This window comes from Acinonyx jubatus, chromosome B1 (assembly GCF_027475565.1).
Source record: "Acinonyx jubatus isolate Ajub_Pintada_27869175 chromosome B1, VMU_Ajub_asm_v1.0, whole genome shotgun sequence".
In the NCBI taxonomy this organism is placed as follows: domain Eukaryota; kingdom Metazoa; phylum Chordata; class Mammalia; order Carnivora; family Felidae; genus Acinonyx; species Acinonyx jubatus.
Window position 1 is genome coordinate 48,105,562 of NC_069382.1, and position 17,966 is coordinate 48,123,527.

Here is a 17,966-nt window from a genome sequence, read left to right on the forward strand (position 1 = left end):
TCACTCGTCATGTGCATATTTAAAAACATCGTGCACTTGCAGAATTGAAGAGAGTAGGCAGAATTTTTTTTTACAAGACAAAACTGTGCATAACACCCTTCCTTGTTCCAAAAAGGATTAAGGCAGTTTACAAGGACACATAAAATACACTAACATAACAGTAGATGAGAACAAGATAAAGGAAGAAGTAGTGAGAGACGCTAAATGGGGGTAGGAACAGGATGAATGGAAAAATGCTTTCTGGAAAGTCTATACAGTGGCTGTGGGTGGACCACAGATCTGTCTGCAGGTTTTCATTTTAATTACTTTCAAATTCACACATTTTGCAAGGCGATGACAGCTAACTCTCGGTTTGCATTAATTACCTCTTGAAAGCAATTTTAATTACTTTCAGATTCACAGTCTCCTGAAGGTGAAAACGAACTATTTCCTCAAGACAAGCACACCTCCTTCTGAGGCTAAGACAGAAAATAATTTCTGCGTGTGTCAACATTGTGTAATGGGACGAACAACGTCTTCAGCAGTACCCCTACAATAAGCACAGGGTGGAATTTCATGGTGCTGCTTTAACAGGGTGTCCCAATAAAGTCTACAGGCAACACACTCTTCATTCTGAGATGCATGATGAGATCAATAATCTGCCACATAAATGGCTATGGGCTGTGAGTGCACTGTTCTCTGATTGCAGAGTCCAAAACCTGCTTGAAACGAGGCGATAAAAAAAAGGGGTGCTCAGTTCAAATGACATTTGGGACACTTAGTGTTCAGCTTTCCCCAGGCTGAGGCCTTCCCAGCCACTCCAGCTGTCAGGAGTCAGACTCTCCTTTGCATCAGCAGCCTCTCCTTTGGCACATAGCATCAGCTACATCGTACTGTTCTAATGTATCTGTGTGCTTCTGATTTCATTTTTTTTAAGTTTATTTATTTGAGAGAGAGAGACAGAGACAGAGACAGAGAAAGCAGGGGAAGGGCAGAGAGAGAGGGAGAGAGAGAGAATCCTAAGCAGGCTCCGTGCTAGGGCTCAAACCCACAAGCCATGAGACCACGACCTGAGCTGAAACCAAGAGTGAGATGCTTAACTGACTGAGCCACCCTGGCACCCCTGTATGCTTCTTATTTTAAACTCTCCCAGAGCAGGAAACACATCTCATGATTCTTTTTTATTCCCATGCTATAAACTAAATGTTTGTGTCCTCCCAAATTCATATGTTGAAATCCTAACCCCCAATGTGATGGTATCTCGAGGTAGGGCATTTGGGAGGTGATCAGGATGTGAGGGTAGGACCCTCCTGAATGGGATTAGTGCCATTATAAAAGAGACCCCAAAGAGCTCCCTCATTCCTTCTGCATGTGAGGACACTGTGAGAAGACAGCTGTCTATTAAGCAGGAGGTGGGTCCTCACCAGACACCAAATCTGTCAGTAGCTTGATCTTGGACTTCCCAGTCTCCAGAACTGTGAGAAACAGCTGTTTGTTGTTTAAGCTGCTCAGACTGTGGCAGTTTGTTATAACAGCCCCAATGGACTGAAATACCAGGGTTTGTTCTGTTGCTCTGTACCCACTAAGCACTCATGTACAGGTGAAGCAGTGATTAAGGATGATGATGGCAATATCTGACTGTTGCTGTTAAGGAAGAATTAAATTAAGCTGTGAGAGGAGCCCTTTTCACCAGGAACTCTCCCCATTCCAGTCTATGTTGCTGTAAAACTCCAGGTTAATCAGCCCCCAGATGTTTGCACTTCCCCTTTCTGCTATTACATTTTCACAGCAGGAATTCAAATTCCTTAGTAGTGTCATGGTAGGAGAAAGGAGGAAGAAGAGGTCGTTCCCCATGACCACTCTTTGTCACTACAGTGATGTCCCAGAATCACTGGGTTAGAACCTCCTCTAACCCTTTCACTCCATCACATCTTCCCTGAAGTGCTGAACTGAAGACCTCAGGACCCACAACCATCCAATCTCAACCCTCTTATTCATGAATTGGGTCAATACTGTCCCAAACTGAACGTGGAACAGAACAAAAACATAATATGGAACCATCAGCCCAGGTAATAAATCAAATGGGTTGAAGAGATAGAAAGTCTTAAAGGAATTGGGGGCTGGGAAGAATGCACTGATGCAGCCTCATTAAGTGATGTTAGAAGACTGTGTGCATAGAACTTGGCAATGTTGTGGGAGTATCAATAAAGTTCCCAAGAGGATGCCAGTTAGGAATGGATAGTCGGGTAGAAAGCTCAACTGAGAAAATAGTGTGGTTTAAAATCATTTAAATCCAGATGTCTGGATTGGACAGGGGATGTTGGGATGATGCGTGAACACAAGGTACAGTATTTGCCTTTTATTTTGAATACTTGGATAAAGAGATGAATTGAGACAATTCTCATGAGAAGTTTTATAAGAGTAATATTTTATGTAGTTAGATTATAATTTTATAATATTGAAAAACAGCAGGAGCAAGCACGTGTACCACAATCATTTTTTACCAGTCATTCAGACATGGTGCTTGGTCAGAGTGGATAATTTTGTTATCCAACTGTAGGATGTATGAGCTTTGGGTCGACAAGGAGATTTTGAAATCTGAGAGTGGTTCAAACAGAACTCCTCCTGTCTTAGTCAGTCCAGGCCTCTATAACAAAACACCATAGCCTGGGTGGCTTAAACAACAGACATTTGTTTGTCACAGTTGTGGAGACTGGGAAGCTTAAGATCAAGGTGTGGGTAGATTCGGTTGTTGGTAAGGGCTGTTTTCCTGGCTTGCAGGCGACTCTCTCTGTGTCCTCACGTGGCAGATTTCTCTCTCTTCCTCTCTCTCCTCTCCTCTCCTCTCTCCTCTTATAAGGGCACTAATCTCATCATGAGGGTCCCACCCTCATAACCTAATAAACTCCCAAAGGCCCCACCCCCAAATACCATCATATTAAAGGTTAGGGCTTCAACATATAAATTTGGTGGTGGGGCACAACTCAGTCTTTAGCACCTCTTGTGGAAGGCGACCTCAGCAGGACAATGAAGAGCATATTCTGCCCAACATGGGGAAGCAGCCACAGCAGAACTCCTAACAGAAGGCTAGGTAAGCTCTAATTTACACTGAACCATGTATCTCTCCATAGTCTTGGTATTTTCATAAAGGAGACATAACTGGAGGTCTCTAATCAGGGTGCTCTGAAGAAACTTCCTACCTAGGTCAGGCAGGGTCTCCTTGAAGAATCCCAGACTTGTTCACTACATTCCTAAGTCCCCTCCCTAGGGGAGAAGCCGTTGGTGACTACATTTTTTCATTGGCCACCCTCACCAAAACCCTCCCAGAGGCCAGCATGATTTTCCAGAGAAGAACCTGGGGAGGGGACAGCGGTCATGCCCCAGAGCCAAGATATAAAGTATGATGCTCTGTCTCATCAGATTAGTTCTGATACACCCCAAACTGTCATTCCACACAGGCAATCTGGCATCCAGAAACTTCAAATTCAAAGGTGATCATAATGATCAATATCCTCCCCAGGTTTCTGTCTAGAAAACTAAGGAAGCATGGCAATATTTTGGTTAGATTGGAAAATCATGATCCACCCTCCCTTCTGAAACTTCCAGGATGTCATCATAAATCCCATTCGACCTCCAAGTTGACAAAGCCAGGAGAAAAGTCTTTCTGCAGCATCCCAAGCAGCACTACTTGCTAGAACCTCTCCTCTATTTTGAATGAGAATCTATTTCCTTACAAAATTCACCCATTTGTCTAATTCTACCCTCTGAGGTCACACAGAATATGCCTGCTTTATGGCAACCCTCTAGACACAGAAGAGAACTTTATCTTCTCCCAAAATTATGCCCTTCCACGCTTCCAGGCTTCCAGGCTCTAGAGACCTGCCCTATGGTCCCCATTTGTCTGGCACTCTCTTCTAGACCCTCTTCTGTCACCTAAAAGTTCCTATTCAGCAGAGAGATTGTAATACCATAGCCTAGCTTTCCTGCTGGGCTGAAACAGTTTCCAAAAATTCTGGAAATTTGTTATGGTTGTGGCTGCCAAGCCCACAAAACCCAGATCCCAATCTCCCACTGAGCAGCCCAAGAACATGTTCAAATCATCCTCTGGCTGGACATCATCCATGGGTCCTTGAGATGAATCATGACTTTCTCTCGTTGTTGTTGGCTGTCCCCCCACTCAGGTCAAGGGGTGGTAGGACAGACACCACCCCTAATCATGCCCTTTGCCCCGAGTGTGGAACCCTGAAGGTGAAGGCAGCATTGAACATTCCATCATAGGCCCCAGGTGACTATTCTCACTTGACAGAAAGTGAGACAATACCAATGAGGTCCTAGGCATCTGCCTCATGATTTCCAGCAAAGGTCATCTGCAAGTGCTTAGCCTCCCGATCCCTGTCCTAGAGTTAACTCATGGGCCCCACCCTCAGCACTCTAAGTCATCTCGGTCTGGCCAGCCGCCTTGCTCTGACCAACCCCCCTCCATGCATTACCCATACTTCCACTGCGTGTGTCTCCTCTATATTACCATAGCACTTGTTGTCAACATACAGTCTCTGTCATCAGCCCTATCACATTCTGCCTTGAGACAGAGCTCTAGCTGTGTGCCTCTGCCTTGTCCAACAACTGGGAGCTCCTTGAAGGAAGCCCATGGGTCTTATTTAGCTGCATATCCACTTCTAGCATGGAACCTGACACAAAGTAGGCTATCATGTAGGATGGGTGAGGTTGAAATAAACTGAACCCTTGGTCTTACTTTGTCAACTCTTACATACTTTCATTGAGAAAGGTGGGAATTGGGCACCTCTCCCTCTGTGTGGGAGTCAGGAGAGACCACTACAACCTCTGTCCCTCTGTGCTTCACCATCTCCATCACCTGTGACCTGTGACCTGTGACCTGTGACATGTGGAGTGACCTGTGAGCAGTGAACTAAGTTGCTCACATGTGGTCTTCTGCTTGATCCCTTTTTAAGTCCATGAGTTCTCCTTCTTCCTATCTAGAAAATGTGCTCCTAACTCCAGCCTATGACCAGCCTGTCTTGCAGATGGACACTGGGGAGAAGAGCCCAGCTGAATTGGGGCAAACCCGTCCCACCCCCGAGTAATCACAAAAGGACAGCAGGTTGATGATGATTCTGATTAACCACAGCAGCAAAATGTCTCATGACTATTTTCATCATGCCCAGGACAAGGGGCTTAGCCTGCTCTGTGCAAACCACAGAATAGAGCTCCAGGGAGGCCCTGGATGCACAAATCACACAATGATACCCGAAAACTCAGAAGCCACTCAGAGTAGCTAAATCTCTGCTCCTGGACTCAGAGGTTCTCCAAACTCACATATCGCCTGCCAACTCCTCATCCCACATGAAATGGGCAATGCTGTCAAGAGTCATGCTGGTCTGAAAGACCAGCCAGCTTCCTCCTTCGTGGTTTCCATGGTGACAGGGGCAGTGTTTGGGCTTATGACTGTGAAAATGGAGACAGAGGTTTAAGCTCTCCAGTTCCCATCTACTGTTGCTCCCTATACACCTCCATTCACATTCTTAAAGGCCACAACAGGAAAGGGTGCCCTTACCTGCTAAGATGAAGATGCCCACGAGAATCAGGAAGACCAGCAGGTACAGCCCAAGGACAGCATGCTTCAGGGCTGACAGGGAGCCCAGCTGAGTGCAGCAGCCACCTGTCCGTCGCTTGTGGCATGGACCTAGACAATAAGGGTAAGAAGAGGAGGGGAAAAGGCACTTGAAAACCCCACAAGCATTTTTTTCTTCTGGTCTTATCTCTCCTGATGCACTCAGATGCTCACATGGAACCTCTCATACACCTTCTGCACACTTGTAATGCAGCTGTAACAATGGGGAACTTTCCAGAACATGACAAGCTTGTGAGCTTCTAGCTTTTACCCCACCGTCCTCATTCATGACCAAGCCAAATAGGCATGCCCACAGCTCACATGCCCAGGAACTCATTCTCCTGGAACCAGTCCAAGCATCAGAGAAAGCTCAAATAGGCTAGAGTATGTGTCTTTTACACATACTCTACATTGTCCCATGTGACCCAGAGAATATGGAGAAAATTTAAAACAGGGGTTGCAAACTTTAACTTCTACAGTGGCCAGGAATGGACGGAAATTAGCAAAGTGGGCCATGTGGACCTGAGGAACCTAACAGCACAGGCCCAGTATGGAAGAGGTTGCAATGTAAGAGTAAGGGCCAGGTGTTGCCAGACACAGAATTTTCAAGACAAGCCAGAAGTGATACTGAGAATTGCACTATGTTTCAAGTGTTGACAACTAGTAATAAAAATAAAAGACAAAAAACTTACAAAACACTAGGGAGTATAAACAAAACGCACTTACATGCCAGATCTGACCACCAGTTTGCAACCACAGATTTAGATTTACAGGAAAACATAGTAACTTCCTCCTGCGAAACTACATAAGGCTCACCAGCTTCTTCTGGCCAATATGGAACAGCAAATTATCAGTGCTCTACTGGACCTCATGGATCTTGTAGTCCAACCACTTGAGGTTACAGATAAAGGTTGCCAAATGTTAGTGGCAAATCCTAGGTGAGAACCCAGGTGCCCTGACTCTTGGTCATCTTTCAGCTGGACTCCTCCTTTGAGGCAGGCTTCTTGGCCTTCACAGAGGCCAGGAAGCCACTAACCTCCATCTGCTATGTCAACTGACAGTGGGAAGGAAGGGATGCTCTCCTGCCCTGACTCCCAGAAGGGCAGGTAAGAATCGATAAGAGCCTTTTTTTTTTTTTTTCAAAACCACATGCCCCTCTTATACTTATTCTCCCTCTCTGGTGAGGGACAGTGTTGCCAATTGGAGTGTGATGCACGTGGAGGAAGGTGTGGGAGCAGAAAAAGGCTGAAATAATTGATATTCGGAAATGTTTTTAAAGATGATGTGATCGTTTGTAATTCCTTGGTAACTTTGGGTTTGCAAGCAAGATGCTCTGGGGCTACTTATTATCTCTCAGGTACCATAACCACCTCTGGGGGCCTTCAGGAGGTTTGGTTATCAGGAGGGAAAGCATGGGTGACCACATTGGTTTCCTGACTCCCCAGAGGTATTGTTGAGCAAGGAACATTTTCCCACTCATCTACTCCATTTTAGTGAAAATACTGCTGTTAAAACAGTTAAGTAGAACTATTACATAATATTTCCATAAAACATTGGAGACAATTTGGAGCAGTTGGTAAAGAAACATAAATTCAATTACCATTCTCATCAACCCTTAACTACTGGCAAATTTTGAAAAGTTAACCTGCTTTTCCACTAAGACTTGAGCAGAGTACATCCTTTCAACTCCCTCTCAGTCTTTTTCCAGGACTTTCTATTGCTTTTTACACAATAGAATCTATAAGCTGTTTTGCTCCTGAATATGAAGGCTTCTTGTAGCACTTCAACCTTTTGTTGTTGTTGTTCTCATGAGCGCTGCTGGCTTTCTGGTTGCAACGTACTAGAGACAAACTGTTTCCTTGCAGAGTCAGAGTGGCGGGCACAGTGTTGGACACTACACAAATATGAGTTCTTGCTAACATGACAGTTGTTCCAGCTCTCCTGCTCTACACCCTGCTTCCTCTTTAGATGATGACAGTGCTGCTGCTGACAATGGCCAACTAACTGCTGCAAGTGGTCAGAAGATGCCTGTGCTGAAATGCTATTATCCTTATGTTTATCCCAAGCCAATCTTGGGTTCTTCCTTCATTGGCTTTGTTTGACCCTCTTCTTATTTCCCTTGATATATATATCAACCATATTCCGTTAACTGTTCCAGTTTCAATGGAATCTTGTATTTCTGGTTCATTATAACAAGAAATCATTCTTGCTCCAAAAAAAATTGATATAATTTTTTTTTGGACGTAACTTTTTTATTGAGGCCCAACGAGTCATTACAACTTGCCTGAACATGAGGCAGTTTAGTAAGATGAATCTTAACATAGTTAAGGACTGCACGCAACAACATACATTTTCAGCCTGAATAACAAGGCTATATCACAATTTATAAAGTGCCAGATGAGTGCTGATTGCCCTGCAGCTTGAAATTTTTCACGTGGGGAGGGAAAACGAAAAAGTAAGATCTCCTTCCTTCTCTAGGAATGAAAACATTTTCCCAAACTAATCAACCACAAGGGCAAGGGCTGCTTTTTCTTCAATATCACCCATTAGAACACCATCCTTTTATTGTCAAGTCTGTACTGACCTTCAATCTTGGCAGAATAGAAGGAAAGCCCCATAGACAACAATACTGCCAACTTGATATTGCCTTCCTTGTGTACATGTGCATTGCTAGCTCACTGTAAGAATGGGGCAAACTGCAATGCTATAGCCCTATTTTTCCCATCAAAAAAGAATAGTTCCTTCCTCTGTATCTAAGGCTTCTATTTAATGCCAGCACACATTGGCAATAGGTCCCTTTATCAACTAACACACAACATAGTCCTTCTTCTTAGAGAGCAGTTATTCTAGCAAGACTCAATATCTTAAATAGAACATAAAAGAATTTCAAACAGAGGTTTTCCACAACTGCATTAGATAAGTAGAACATGAATGATTCTGGAAAGATACCTAGAGAATGTGATTATAAGGGAAAAAAGACGAGTTAGGGGAAAGATGAATTACTAAGTCTGTCCAAAACACATTTCCTGGCTTTTTAGTTTAATGTGGCAGCAGTCTGTTAGCTGGGTAAACCATTCAAATTATTTAGGCCTTGTGGAAGATTAAAAACACTCCAAAATGATACAGTCAGTAAAACCAGGGCAAAAAGGATGTTCACTTATTTGTTAAAAAAAAAGTGTAAGAAATGAGCTATCAAGCCATGAAAAAAACATGCAGGAAGCTTATATGCATATTACTAAGTTACAACCTGAAAAGGCTATATAATGTATGATTCTATATGACATTCTGGAAAAGGCAGGGGTTAGAGGGAAGGAGGGATGAATTGGAAAAGCACAGATAATTTTTAGGGTGGTGAAACTATTCCATATGATACTATAATGATGGATATATATCATTGTACATTTGTCTAAACCCATTGAATGCACAACACTAAGAGAGAATCCTAATGTAGACTGTGGACTTTGGGTGATAGTGATGTGTCAATGTAAGTTCATCAATTATAATATGTGTACCACTGTGGTGGAAGATGTGCTCGTATGGAGGCAGGGAGTATATGGGAATGCTCTGTACTTATCGCTTAATTTTGCTGTAAACCTAAAACCACTCTAAAAAGTAAAGTCTATTTTTAAAAAAGTAGAGCTTTTGACTTATGGATTACTAAGGTGCAAACTTTACCATGCATTTATTGAACACCCAGTATTGATTGCCCCACTGTGGTAGCCAGCCTTCAAGATGGCCCCCCCACGATCCATGCCCCCTTATGTAGTCTCCTTCTGCAGTGCACCAGGGTTTGGTTTGTGTGACCAATAGAAGTGATCGTGTGTCACTTCTGAGATTAGATAAAAGACACGGCAACTTCTCCTTACTCACTTTGTCTCTCTTGGAACATCTATTTGGGGGGAAGCCAGCCGCTATGAACACCCTATGAAGAGGTTATTTGGTAAGGAAGTGAGGCCTTCAGCCCATAGCCACGTGAGTGAGCCTGGAAGCAGACCTACCAGCCAAATCAAGCCTTCGGATGACTACATTCTGGTCAAGATCTTGACAGAAGTCTCATGAGAGACCACGGGCCAGAACTACTAAACTAAGCTGCTCCCAGATTTCTGCCAGATTATATTATATATAAACATGTTTCTGAGTGAAATTTTCATCTGAAAAAGGAGACAAAATCTTGGCTTTCCTTTCACACTCATGGTTTCCTCAGAAACTGGGAAGATAATAACTTTTTGTTGTTTTAAGTTGCTAAGTTTTGGGCTGATTTGTTATGCAGCAAAAGGTAACTAATACACTTATGACAGACATTGTCAAAGGCAAAGGCAACAAGCTGCATGAGGGAGAGACAGTGTCAGCCTTGTTCACCTCCAACTTCCCAGTTCTCCGACCAGTGGCTGGCATGTAGTAGGCATTCAAAATAATTGTTGAATGAGAAGTTAAAATATGGCCATGGCTCTTCAGATGCTCACATCTGAGGGGAAGAAGACACATAAAGAGACAACTTACACAGGTGTGAATGAAACAGGTATGTACGAGAGAGATAGCACAAGTAAAATGTTGCATTGCAAAGCTGGTGATTCATTCTGTGTCCAGGAAGAGGTCCCAGAGTCTGCATGAAGAAGGCAGCAACTCAGCAAGGCTTATAAGGGCAGGCCTTTCTAGATGAGCCACAATCCGTTATCTCTCCCTTCAGCATCATCCTCTGATTTACAGCTATTCTAAATTTGAAAACTATGACTTTAAGAAGAAAAACTTCTTCCTCCATGTGAGAACAGTTATGAAGAAAGCACCAGGCAAAGCTGTTAGTTATTAAACATAGTTGTTGTTTGCAGACATGGTCACACACAAGACCAGATCAAGGGAGAGAATGGCACACACGCAAAACAAACAAACAGAAAACGCTTCCAAGATCTAGGAGAATCAAGGGAAAGGTTTCTCCATCTTGTAGTGGCCTCCACAAACTGAGGGTGGCTTCTCAGGAGATCAGAAAGCCAAGAGAAGGAAGCTTGGGGAGGGCAAGGATAGTGGCTCCAAGGGTACAAATGGAAACTAAAAAAAAAGAAAAAGAAAACGCAACGTGACTTGCAGAGAAGGCCCCTGAATGCCAGGCTGGAAGACGTTGTTCATCTCAGCATGGGCCTATGGTTTCCTGATTGGCTAGGAGTAAATGGATGGTTACCCTCCCTCAAGATATTCCATCTGCGTGTAGCCTGCAGAAGTTTGCCATGGCCGAGAATTTGTCGCTCCATTTTCTTAAAACTTTAACTTCTTTGAGAAGGAAATTTTATATCAGTGTAAGTGGAAAATCAGTTATCTTCCTCTTACACATTAAAATAAATACCTGGCCATTACAGTAACAAATTTATACTTGTGTATCACTTAGAGTCCTCTTGAGTATGACTACACGATATAGAGACACATTCTGAGCAACAGTTGACTTCAGGAGAAGCAGCGAAATCACAACACAACAGCAAATTGCAAGAAAAACTTGATTTCATCTACAGGGAAGCAAAACCAAACTTTTTAGATGTTCACCATTAAAAATATTCTAGAAGGTAGCACGTTAGGGATTAGGTGCCACTGAAAGAAGCATGTCAGAACCTTGCACCCATCTCTAGCACTAACCTTATTATTCACAATGGTCTACCTACCCCTCTGTCTGCCACTTTGTCTAAGAAGACCCCTGAGGGCAAGGTATGCCTCACTGACTGCTGTCTACCCATCAACCAGCACACGGCAGAACCACTATAAGATTCCTTGCAGGAACGAAGACGTGTGTAAGGTATTTATTTTTTGCTGCGAAGATCCTCTGTTATGTTTGTCTTATGCAAATAGTTGATCATTTCTGTCGGCTGTGAAAACATATTTTTGAGCCAAATTTTGGTCTGAAAAGTTCCACAAAATCTTGGCTTTCCTTGCTCATCCGTGGCTTTGGATTGCCACTTAGTGCCCATGTAGGTAAAATGTGGGAGCAATTCCTTGGAACTGAACTGACACTAATCCCGGCTGAGTAGCATAATCATGAGTGGAACTTTTTACCCATCCTGAGGCTTGATCCCCACCCCTGGACGTTCTGATTCTGATTCAAGACGAAATGATACATCCATGGCACAGAAATACACAGTTCTGGAGAAAGGCATTTGTCATATCAAAAGAGAATGTGAAGACACATTCTTGGAAAATCAGTGAAAAGCCTTACTATTATAAGAGCTTACTTTATTATTTTTTTATTTTGATTTCTTTTTAATAAGACACATTCACATGGGGTTGTCTCAAACAACTTTATCATTTGCAGGTTAAATTGTGAAGGGTTCCTTTTAATCATGGGACAAGAGTACCCCCTAAAGAGTTTTTTGCTAAAGTGCTGTCTGTAGAGGGTGGAGAGGTGCGTGGGAACAGGGTTAAAGAACAGAAAAGGAAAGGTTGTCTGCCAGTCACTCAACCCCAGACAGCTGAGCTGAGGATGCACCACAAGCCAGTTCCCAGTGTCAGGGCCACACTACAGTGGGAGCCTTGGAAATTCTGATTCCCTGTTTCCACATGCTCTCACTGGAGGAAAGCATGAGTTTGGGGCTCTGTTGAGGGAGGTCCAAAGCCTGCCCCTGTCTCCTGTTAACTGTGAAACCACGGGAAGAAAGTCTCAGCTACTCCCTTTATTAGTTCAGCCTTTTTTCTTTGAAAAAACAATTTTTCAGATTCTTAATCATAATTTTGGAGCATTTGGGAGTTAGCTGCTTAAACTTATTTTCCTCCCACTTAAACAAATACAAATTGATAAAAATGAGTATGTACTTATTTCTGAAGAACGGGGGTCTACACAACATAGAAAACAGGATGTGGTCATGGCATGTTTACCTACTTCAGTTTTACCAGCGACAAATGGTCCTTTTCCATGTGTTAGCTTTGGTCCCACAGCTTATAAATAGCAGGTGGAAATAAGGTTCTATTGCTGCGAGGGACCACAGAGCTCATCTTATCTAAGGATCTTGTTAAAACCACCCAAGACTGACTTCATCATCCCCACTCTGCTTACTCACCACTCACATTGTTCATTGTAATAGGCAGCCCCAAATAACCTCTGTCTTTGAAGCTGCCCTCCCTTTCTGGCTTTATTATTTTTTTGTTTATGTTTATTTATTTTTGAGAGAGAGGGAGAGACAGAGCATGAGCAGGGGAGAGGCAGAGAGAGAGGGAGACACAGAATCTGAAGCAGGCTCCAGGCTCTGAGCTGTCAGCACAGAGCCCAATGCAGGGCTCAAACTCACAAACCGCGAGATCATGACCTGAGCCAAAGTTGGACGCTCAGCCGACTGAGCCACCCAGGTGCCCCCTTTCTGGCTTTAATGAGCACCACTGTTTACTTTCCCTCATCAAAGGGAAGAGGAGGGTGTGGGGCAGAGACACTGAACCTTTGGTTTCATCTGACCTCAGTCTAGGAGGCACCAGATGCGGTACATGGAACACTAGTTACCTGTGTCTGGTTGAGCCACAGACATGAGTCTCCGAGGCAGATGACCCAGTGAGGGTCGCAGGCCAAGGAGACTATGGTCTTTTGCATGATCAGATGACTCTGACACTTTCATGTCCATTTCTAGGAAAGGGAGCAGGGTGGAAGGCATGGTGGCCAGAGCTAATTTGGTTTAGATGTTGTGATGATCTAGGACAGTTTCTTCTGGAACTTCTAGAGATATCTTGTCATTTTGTAACATGCCTGCAGTATTTGTTATTCTTCTCAGTCCCTATCTATTTCCCAAGTAACTGTGCATAAAAATTCTTGAAAACAATCAAGGGCTTGTGTGCTTATTTTCAGCCGGAGGAAAGTGGGAGGAGGAAGGGACTCTGGCTGGTGTGCATATTATTTTGCAGCTGGGCTGAGGAATGGAGAGAGAAAGCCAGGTGGGAGGGGAGACGAGGGCAATGAAGGTGAGCTGGTGGGTCATGGGGACCCAGGAGGAAGGGAGGGGCCATGGAGCCCCCAGGAAGAAGAAGAGAATCCTGGGCTTGTAGAAGATGCCTACACTCTGGCCCAACACAGGCAGTGCATGGTTTAGAAGAAATGCTGTCAATGCAGACACTCAAACGACAGCAGGCTTGAGGTTCTGCCTAAATTCAGGCCCAAAGACACTCCTGCAGAGTGGCCCTGGGTCCCTCTCGAAAAGATTCCCGGTTCTTTCCCTGGCTCCTTGTCAAAGGAAATACATCATCTGATGATGTGTTTGCAATGCAGAAGCCAGGGCTCGGCTATGTTCAGTTTTGAATCACTACTCTTCCCAGGCCACTAGTGGAACCTTCCTCCCATTTTCTGGTTGCCTCTGTCTGGGGCATTGGTCTAGCCTCAGGGCAGGAATGGATAAACTTAACATCCCCTGTCTCCTTGCCTCAGCTCCCCTCATTGAGTTGGGAGGGCCATCTGGGTGTCTGGTTTCAAAGAGAAAGGCTAAGATCCCAACCCATGCCACCCGTGCGGGACTGAGCTGGTCCCCGAAGCCTGCGGGCTCAGAGGCCTCCAGCTCTGTGGTCTCTGGCAGAAAGCAGAGCTGGCTGAGCCACAGAAGAGAGTTCAGTGGATCTGAGTGAAGACGATGGACCTCAGATCCACTGAAGCTTTGCCACCTGGTAAGGCCCGGAAGCAACAACAGTTATCGTGCATAGAGCTTTGTTGGGAAATTGTGAGGGTCAGCTCCCACGGGGCAGGGTCTGTATCCCACGGGTCCTGGCATGTAGTAGGTGCTCAATTAACACCTGTTGGCTGTTTGTGGTTAAATGAGCCTAATAAACTAAATGCAAATTTACTGGGTATGCCAAACCATTATTTAGGCTTTTGTAATAACCATGTTTTCTAGCTTCTGATTTGATGCTTCACATCTCAGGGAAGTGCCTCTCTGGGGGCACTGACTCTGGAGAGTCCCCTCCCAGGGATAGCCAAATAAAGAAACTTGCCCGTAAGCGAGTCTTTCGTGTGCAGACCACCCCATCGACAGCCCATCCTACAACCACCTCCTTTGTCACTTTCTCCCTCTAGGCCACTATCCATCTGCCCTGTCACCAGGTACCGGACAACTAGGGACAGCCCTAGGTCCCAGAATCCGCTGAAATCATTCAAACTATTGCACTCCAAGCTTGCACACACTGCCTGACCCACAAATCCCATTCCTTGGCAGGCAGTGGTGTAACAATCTTTTCAATGACACTCCTTCCCTGACCTGTTGGCCTCACCACACATGAATAAGAATAAATCCTACATTTTAAAATTGCTCTGGATGTTGGTGGGAATGCAAATTGGTGCAGCCACTCTGGAAAACAGTATGGAGGTTCCTCAAAAAATTAAAAATAGACCTACCCTATGACCCAGCAATAGCACTGCTAGGAATTTACCCAAGGGATACAGGAGTACTGATGCATAGGGGCACTTGTACCTCAATGTTTATAGCAGCACTTTCAACAATAGCCAAACTATGGAAAGAGCCTAAATGTCCATCAACTGATGAATGGATAAAGAAATGGAGTACTACGTGGCAATGAGAAAGAATGAAATATGGCCCTTTGTAGCAACGTGGATGGAACTGGAGAGTGTGATGCTAAGTGAAATAAGCCATACAGAGAAAGACAGATACCATATGGTTTCACTCTTATGTGGATCCTGAGAAACTTAACAGAAACCCATGGGGGAGGGGAAGGAAAAAAAAAAAAGAGGTTAGAGTGGAAGAGAGCCAAAGCATAAGAGACTCTTAAAAACTGAGAACAAACTGAGGGTTGATGGGGGGTGGGGGGGGGGTTATGGGTATTAAGGAGGGCACCTTTTGGGATGAGCACTGGGTGTTGTATGGAAACCAATTTGACAATAAACTTCATATACCGAAAAATAAAATAAAATAAAATTGCTCTGGAGCCAACAGTGGGATACAACAGGATAGCAGCTGCCACTTCCCAAGCACCTATTCTGGGCTGAGCACTTCGATAGTTCTAAGCACAACAACAATCACGAAGATAGGTATTATTACTTCTATTTTATAGATGATAAAGCTGAGTCTCAGAGAGGATAAGTTAGGTGATTTACCCAAAGTGGCAGGGCTGGGAGGTTTTAGCCTTGCAGAAAGGGTCCAGAGTTGGGGTCTGGGTGTGCAGAACGGGGATGTCAGGGGAGGGAACCTAAGGACAGTTTTATCCATTCATTCAGCAACCACTCCTTGAACAAGCAGCTAAGACCGCTGATTTCCAGGCCCTGTGTCCATGGACCATTGAGTCCACCCGTGAAAAGGGCAGTTCTCTCTCCCTCAGCCAGCCAGGGCCAAGACCAATGACAAGAGCTTGCTGGAGGGTACCGCTTTGGGGACACCCAGAGGACAACCGCATGGCTGTTTGTCTTATGTCAGCTTTACCCCAAGACAGGAAGTGCAGCCCGGGAGCTTGGGGTAGGAATCTTCCCCTAACCACTTAATCTACTGTGGTATCCAGCTGCCATTCTGTTTCTGACTTTCCTTTGGTGGTGGAATTTTGCCCCTCAAAAAAAGGTTTATCACCTCCTAGAATCTCAGATCTAAGCTAGCAACAGCAACACTTTGGAGCTTTGAAAACTTATCTACAAATAGAGTAGTGAGAACAACCTTTTTTTTTTTTTTTAAATTATTGCTGACCACAAAACAGAACTCCTTTACCAGGAGACCCATGGGCAGAAGTCAGGGAAAGGGCACACTCAGTAAGTCAAAGGTCCCAGAGGCTGCCCTGGGCATCTGCAAGGCAGGCAGACAGGTTCTTCTCACATCCACATCCACTCGCTGGCAAGACAGCACCCTTCTTATCTTTAATCTGTTAATACCCTTCAGGGATCCCCAGTATAAGCTCACATGGTAAAGGCAACTCCCCCTGGGCACCCTGGAAATGCCTAACATACTTAAAATGTTACACTTACTTTTTTTCTAAAGTTTATTTATTTGTTTTGAGAGAGACGGAGACAGTGGGAGTGGGGAGGGGCAGAGAGAGAGAGAGGGAGAGAGAGAGAGAGAGAGAGGGAGAGAGAGAGAATCCCAAGCAGGCTCCACACTACCAGCACAGAGCCTGACGTGGGGTTCGAACTCACGAACCGTGAGATCATGACCTGAGCCAAAACCAAGAGTCAGGTGCTTAACTGACTGAGTCACCCAGGTGCCCCACACTTACATCTTAATAGATGCCCTAAGGTCGGGGTGGGGGCATCATCATAACTCTGGAAGGAAGAAGTGAATTCCCACATTTGGCAGAGTATAGTAAAGTCAAACAGGACTGGAGAGCCAAGATGCCAAGATATAAGTCACCAGGTACGGGGGACAAGGTCAGGCTCACTTTTATTTATTGACAAACCATAAGATCACCTTCAAACAGAGACACTTTTAAGAATGAATTGTGCTCTATTAGTCACTATGCAGAAACAGTGGGCATAAACCAAGATCATTCCTGCAAACTGAAGTGGGGGGGCAGTTATGGCCTTCATTGGGAAAGCTTGTCCTCAGTTTCCCCTTGCCCTCAGCAATTCTCTTCAATCTGCCCCTCCCGATCTGATTGCTGCCATCTGTCCCCCAGGGTCTCTAGTATGTTCTATTTTCCTAGTCTTTCCTCCATCAGTTAGATTCCCTGTGCTCTCCTCCAAGGTGACAGGTGGATGATAGAAACTCACCCACAGAGAGGTGTCAGGAGAGGCCAGCAGTCAGCCCCCCTGCCCCCCACAGCCTCCTCCCTTAACAGGACTTTTCTAAAGACAAGGCTTCTGCGTGGGCACTCTGAACATCTTGGGTTTCTTGACTTGAATGCGCTCTCAAGCCAGACAGCAGGAAGTGGGAAGGCACTACAGCAGACAGGCCTAAGGCACTGTGCATAAGCCTGGGACCATCACTCGCCCCCATCAGCTCTGTGAGCATTACGTTAACCAGCAACCACGCCTGCAGGGTGGGGGCCAGGCTGGCCCTGCTTGGCTGGGCCCTGTCCTCAACAGCTGTGTTTGTATCTTCCAAACCCCATGGCTGAACTCTGCATATAGAGGTTAGACTTCAGGCCAGAAGTCCCAGGGGATAGTGGGAGCAGGGGCTGCTGGGGAGGGCGGGGCATTCTCCGACCTGAAGTGCGGCCCGGCCCGAGGTTAGTGTCCCAGGCTTCCTCTGAAGCCATTTAAGACCCTGTCACTGTGCTCTTGTCCAAGCCTATTTGCATTTATATCTATTTCCTGCCAGCATCACCTCTTAGAGTAATTCATTCCATGTGTCTCCTGCACTGCAGCCATTTATTCCCACGGCCCCACCCTGGCTTCGTCATCACCCAGAAAGTCTCCACCTCTGAAACCTTAAACTCCAAGAATCCACGCTCACAGCTCTCACTGCCACCAGCACGGCTCTTG

The 17,966-nt window shown here is 45.0% G+C and overlaps 1 protein-coding gene across 2 annotated transcripts in view; it reads right to left on the reverse strand.

Moving 5' to 3' along the window:
- SCARA5 (scavenger receptor class A member 5) overlaps positions 1 to 17,966 on the reverse strand; it is a 126,223-nt gene that overhangs the window by 90,231 nt on the left and 18,026 nt on the right. For both annotated transcript variants that reach the window (XM_027069989.2, XM_027069994.2), the window contains exon 3: positions 5,552 to 5,680. In XM_027069989.2, the coding sequence (XP_026925790.1) occupies positions 5,552 to 5,680 (129 nt within the window). The remainder of the gene's footprint in view (positions 1 to 5,551; positions 5,681 to 17,966) is intronic.